Raw genomic sequence first — 5,375 nt, forward strand, 5'->3', positions numbered from 1 at the left:
AATAAACAAACTGTGATACATGCACACAATGGAATGTTATGCTACCTTGAAGAACAACAAGGAAGCTGTAAGCTACCATATAACATGGATGAACCTTGAGGACATTATGTTGAGTGAATTAGTGAGTCACAAAAGGAGAAATACTGCATAGGACCACTACTGTAAAAGACTAAGAAAAAGAATCCATACTAAAAGAGTGGGGGGCGAGGGAGGAATTCTCTGCTGGTTACTGGGATGTGGGGCTTGGAGTGAGGGGAGGGAGGGGAAGGTGTAGCACAGGGTAGGGAATAGGAACAGGATAGTCTGGGTGCTGGGGAGGAGGGCAATACACAAGAAGGGGGAGAGGAATGGAAGAACAAAGTAGATGGGAGACAATTAGGCAGGTTTGCATGGGCTAAATGCGACAGAGGTAAATAATGATGTATGCACAACCTTGGAACAACAGGACACTGGAATACAGGGATTGAGACATGGTTGGAATGGGCAAAAGGGGGCAAATAATGTTAAGATGCTTGGCTGTCTTTTGAATCTTGGTTTCCCTGGCATACCATTATAAAATAGACACTTGAGGGGGAAAGAAAAGAATAGCCAGATATATCACCATAGAAAGCTTGTAAGTCTGTCTTCTGCCTATAACTGATTGGAATACCTAAAATGGGGTTACAATGTGTCCAGTGAAGGAGGCTTCCTACGGAGCCTCTGAATTACATAAAACCATAGGTGGAATCCTGAACTGCATCCAGAATCTTCTGAGGTGGGAAATTTCCACTTGAAGGGACGGGCAGACCAGTCTGAAGTAGCTAGAAGAACAGAAGATACTTCTTGAAAAACAGACTGACAGGAAAAATACAAAACAATAACTACAGTCCAACTGACTACTACAAGAAAAAGCAAGTTGCTCACCCTGGAGACATCAAGGCAAGCGATCAGGTCCCCTCAGGACAACCCCCCTTCCAAGACTAAGAATCAATGGGAAAACACGAGCAGACACATGCTCTGACTGGTGACCATGTTAGTCAGCGATAAAGGGAAGTAAGGGAAAAACAGCAATGAAGCTGTGAGCTAAGTCCAACCACGTTCAATAGACTCCTGTGAACCTGGGTGGAGACTTGGTTGGCTAGCAGTCTGGCAAGACCTGGGGACTCCTGGGCCCAGAGTCAGTGACATAGCCACAGAGGACTAGAGAGGAGAATGAAGCATCCAGCTGATAAGAAGAGAGGGCATATGCACAAGAACACCCACACTTGCAGATAATACCCACTTGACCTGGCTTCAATGACTGGATGATCAGAGCTCAACTAGAAGAAGAATAAAAGAGTAATCTGATATAATTTTATAAACTTGACCTACACCTATGGATGCAGTAGCTCAAAAGAGAGAACAAATCTTTACAGTGAGGATCACTCCCACCCCCTCAAAACACAGGATAGACAAGGATGGGCAACTTGGACATTGGCTACCCAAAATGGGGGAGGAGGGCTACAAAGGCAAGAAGTGACTGTCTTACATGCTTTCAAGAGGGAGCCTAGATCCAGAGGATGCAGTGGTAGAATCTCCATTGAGTAGTATCCAATCTGTCTGGGTGGGACTGATGAAAGGATATGGGGATAGCACTTATGTGGTACAACAGTGAATAGTTACTACCAGGACTGACTGTGACGTTTGGAAATGTAAAGGTAGATGTTTTGTAGCAAAAGGAGGGGAGTGATTGACTTTGCAGTCTAGGAGTGATGTACATCAAGGGAGAAGAGCAGAGTGTGGGACTCTACCCAGAGAAACAGTGACGCCAAAGATGGAGGCAGAGACGATGATGTGGAAATATGGAACGGCTGCGAACTCTAGACCTAGAGAGGTAGAGGGGCTGTGTGCTGACGACCGGGGAGCAGGCTTGCGGGATGTACCCTTTGGTTGGTTGATGATGCATGGAGGGGGATTGTAACCATGGCAATGTAATGATATACGATAGGATGAATGCAAAGCTAATGTTCATCTAGCACACAATTCACAATAAAAAAAATTTACAGCCTCAGTGCAATGAAACTTTGAGTGTAAATCTGATGTTCTCTCATGGAAACTCCCACTCAATTCATTATAAAAACTAAAAAAAAAAACAAAAGAAGAAGAAGGAAGAGTAGGAGTGAAGCATGAGATCCCTACCTAGAAAAGCAGAGATGGTGACAGAAGCAGGGGTATGGAGAGACAGAGCAGCATCAGGCTCCAGGCCCATGGACTGAGTAATGTTGTATGTCTGCAGGCAGGAGGCTCGCTTACAGAAAGTGCCTTGGCTTACAGAAAACGCCTTTTAGACATTTTAATGCATAAATATTTTTGTCTTGTATATGTACATCAATATTTTTGCATTGTTCATTTGTGAAATATGATGTAAATAGGCAACCTCAGGAAGTAGGATAACTGTTGCTGCAAGGAGGACACTGTAATCATGAGATGAAACTAAGTGTATGATTTGTTGAATGAAAAAAAAAAAAAAAAAAAAAAAGAGGGATATTATGTTTAGTAAAGTAGAGGGTCAACAAAAAAACAGAAAGCCCCTCAGACAGACAAAAGCGGCTGCAACAATGGGCTCAAACCTAGTAACAAGGATGTAAGGATGGCACAGGATCAGATAGTATTTTGTTTTGTTTACACAGGGTCCCTATTGTCAGAGCCGACACAGTGGCACCTAACATCAACACATGTTACTGAGGCAGGATTAGTGTAGAGTCTATCTTGAGTCACTACCCTTACTCAAGTCACCACCCTCATTCCAAACACAGCCTTGCTGAGTCACACCTTTTATCTTACAAGAAAGAAAAGGAGAGAGACGCAAGCAGAGAGGAGAGGGACCTCACCACTACCAAGAGTGAGGGGCCAGGAGTGGAGCGCATCTTTTGGATCTGGGATCCCTGCACTGAGAACCTCCTAGACCCAGGGAAGACTGATGCCAAGATACACGGAAACCTCCAAAGAACACTGGGCCTACAGATATTGAAAGGAGACAAGGAAAGGACCTTCCTGGGAGCAAGCACCCTAAATTTGGACATCTAGCCTCCTACACTGTGAGAAAAGAAATCTCTGTTTGTTAAAGTCATTCACTTGTATTACTTTTGTTATAGAAACACAAGATAACTAAGATGTGGAAAACCAGTTTTCTAGTACCATTCAATCTTTTCCCATTGTCTTAATAACACCATCCGTGTCATGTATAAAGTTTTATTTATAGGTTGGGTATTTTCCAAACTTTTTTTATTCTATTACTCTATTTGTCTATCCTTGAACTAATAACAAGTTACCTTAATTACTATAGTTTAACTGTGATATTTGATTGATCAAGTTCTCCCACCTTATTCTTCTTTTACTATAGTTTAGGTTTCCTCGCCTATTGCTTTTCCACATTTTCCACACCAGCGGCTCCTTGGAAACCCCATACAGGGTCACTCTAAGTCACAACTGACTCACTGGCACTTAACAATAACAACTTTATCTGGTCAGAAGTCTTGCTCTTTTATGGTATGTTAGGAGTTTTGATTCTGACTTCTCAAGTTTAGTATTTTTTCTACATCCACTGATAAGATCATATGGTTTTCCCCTTTTAGTCTGTTAATGTGCGAAATTACTTTATAGAAATATTGGTATTATTCTAATCTTACATTCCTGAGGTTAGCTTAATTAATATGTTTCCAGATTTAAATTGCTAATATTTAAAACATTTTTATATCAATTATCTAGAAGAATTAGTATAAGACTAGAATGATCTGTTGAGTATTTGATATCCTTAAATCTACCTGAGTGTTTTTAAATATTGTGGAAACATTTTAAGGCAGTGATATAATTTATCTATCTCTATGACTATTCTGGAGTCCTGGATGTAGGATAAGCACTGGACAGCTAACCACAAGATCAGTGGTTCAAACCAACCAACTCCTTTTCAGAAACCCTATATAGGGTTGCTATGAGTTGGAACTGACTCAATAGCACTTAACAACATTGAATGATTCAGATCAAGTAAAAATTTGAAATCTATCAGTAGATCCTGAAAGTTTAATTAATCTTTTATTTTTTAGATAAACTCACCAATTTTTCCTTCTCTTCTTGGGCTTTTTCCTGTGTTTCAGTCAATTGCTGTTTCAGTTTTTCAATCTGTAGAAGATGGAAATAGAGTCAGGAAGGAAACTGCTCAGTGTCTTACCTCTATTACGTAGCCTGCTTTTCACATGGTACTAAAACCAGTAGGGTTGGACAAGGGCCTAGCAAGGGTATAGAGGACAATCTCTAAATTACACTGCACCACCCCAATATCAAGATGCATAAATGTTGACAGCAGTAATTTGTCAGCAGAAACGCCTTCCCTCTCTTGTCTGCTTGCCTCAATCAGGCACCTTTCATATTTGTGTGACCTTGGAATATCATTTCATGACCTATATGGCGCCCCCCTGGATTTGCACCAGGGGAAGAGTGTCCCAATATGGCCCCCTGGCTAGGCCTCTCTGGATTTGGAGACACAGTGAGGTGTGGATGGAAGAAAAAAGGGAACAGGAGCTATGCCCCTACCTTTAGCCTGTGATTGCTAGTTTGCTAAGTTTAGCTATCATTGAATTACCTGGCCAACTTCTTTTAAAGAAAGGCAGATGAGAATCAGGAAATACAAGTGATACTAATAAATGCAGATCAGTATTAATTATTGTTTTTGGGTGCTGTTGAGTTGATTAAGACAGAATGAAACACCAATAGTTCAGATAAATTAAAAAATCTGCAAGCCACAAAATGTTGATAAAATTTGAAAATTATTTGTACAACTGGCCTAAAAATCTTAAGGATAATACCTACTATTCAAACATACCAACCTGACCGCACTTTAACAACAAAAAACAACAATTATTCAAAGAAAGAGCCCTGGTGGCACAGTGGTTAAGCAGCTCAACTGCTAATCAGAAGGTTGATTGTTCAAACCCACCAGCAGCTCTCTGGGAGAAAAAACCTGGCTATCTGCTCCAATAAAGATTACCCATTGCCATTGAGTTGATTCTGACTCATAAGAGACCCTGTATAGGGCTCCTGAGGTTGCCCAGTGCTTATCCCACAGCATGAGCATAAAGATTGTTGTTGTGAGGCACTGTCAAGTCAGCTCCCACTCAGAATGACTCTATTTTCAACAGAATGAAACAATGTCCTTCCTGTGCCATCCTCACATTTATTGTAAGTTTGAGTTCACTGTTGCTGCCACTATGTCAATCCATCTCATCGGAGGTCTTCTTTTTCATTGGCCCTCCACTTTACCAAGCATGATGTCTTTCTCCAGGGACTGTTGTTGTTGTTAGGTGCCATTGAGTCGGTACCGACCCAGAGCAACCTTATGCACAGCAGAATGAAACACTGCC

The 5,375-nt window shown here is 41.3% G+C and overlaps 1 protein-coding gene across 1 annotated transcript in view; it reads right to left on the reverse strand.

The window, feature by feature from the left end:
• CCDC176 (coiled-coil domain containing 176) overlaps positions 1-5,375 on the reverse strand; it is an 84,947-nt gene that overhangs the window by 64,874 nt on the left and 14,698 nt on the right. Inside the window, exon 3 of the mRNA XM_006865610.1 lies at positions 4,072-4,137. Coding sequence (XP_006865672.1) covers positions 4,072-4,137 — 66 coding nt within the window. The remainder of the gene's footprint in view (positions 1-4,071; positions 4,138-5,375) is intronic.

Source organism: Chrysochloris asiatica, unplaced genomic scaffold, assembly GCF_000296735.1.
Source record: "Chrysochloris asiatica unplaced genomic scaffold, ChrAsi1.0 scaffold00079, whole genome shotgun sequence".
Taxonomy (NCBI): domain Eukaryota; kingdom Metazoa; phylum Chordata; class Mammalia; order Afrosoricida; family Chrysochloridae; genus Chrysochloris; species Chrysochloris asiatica.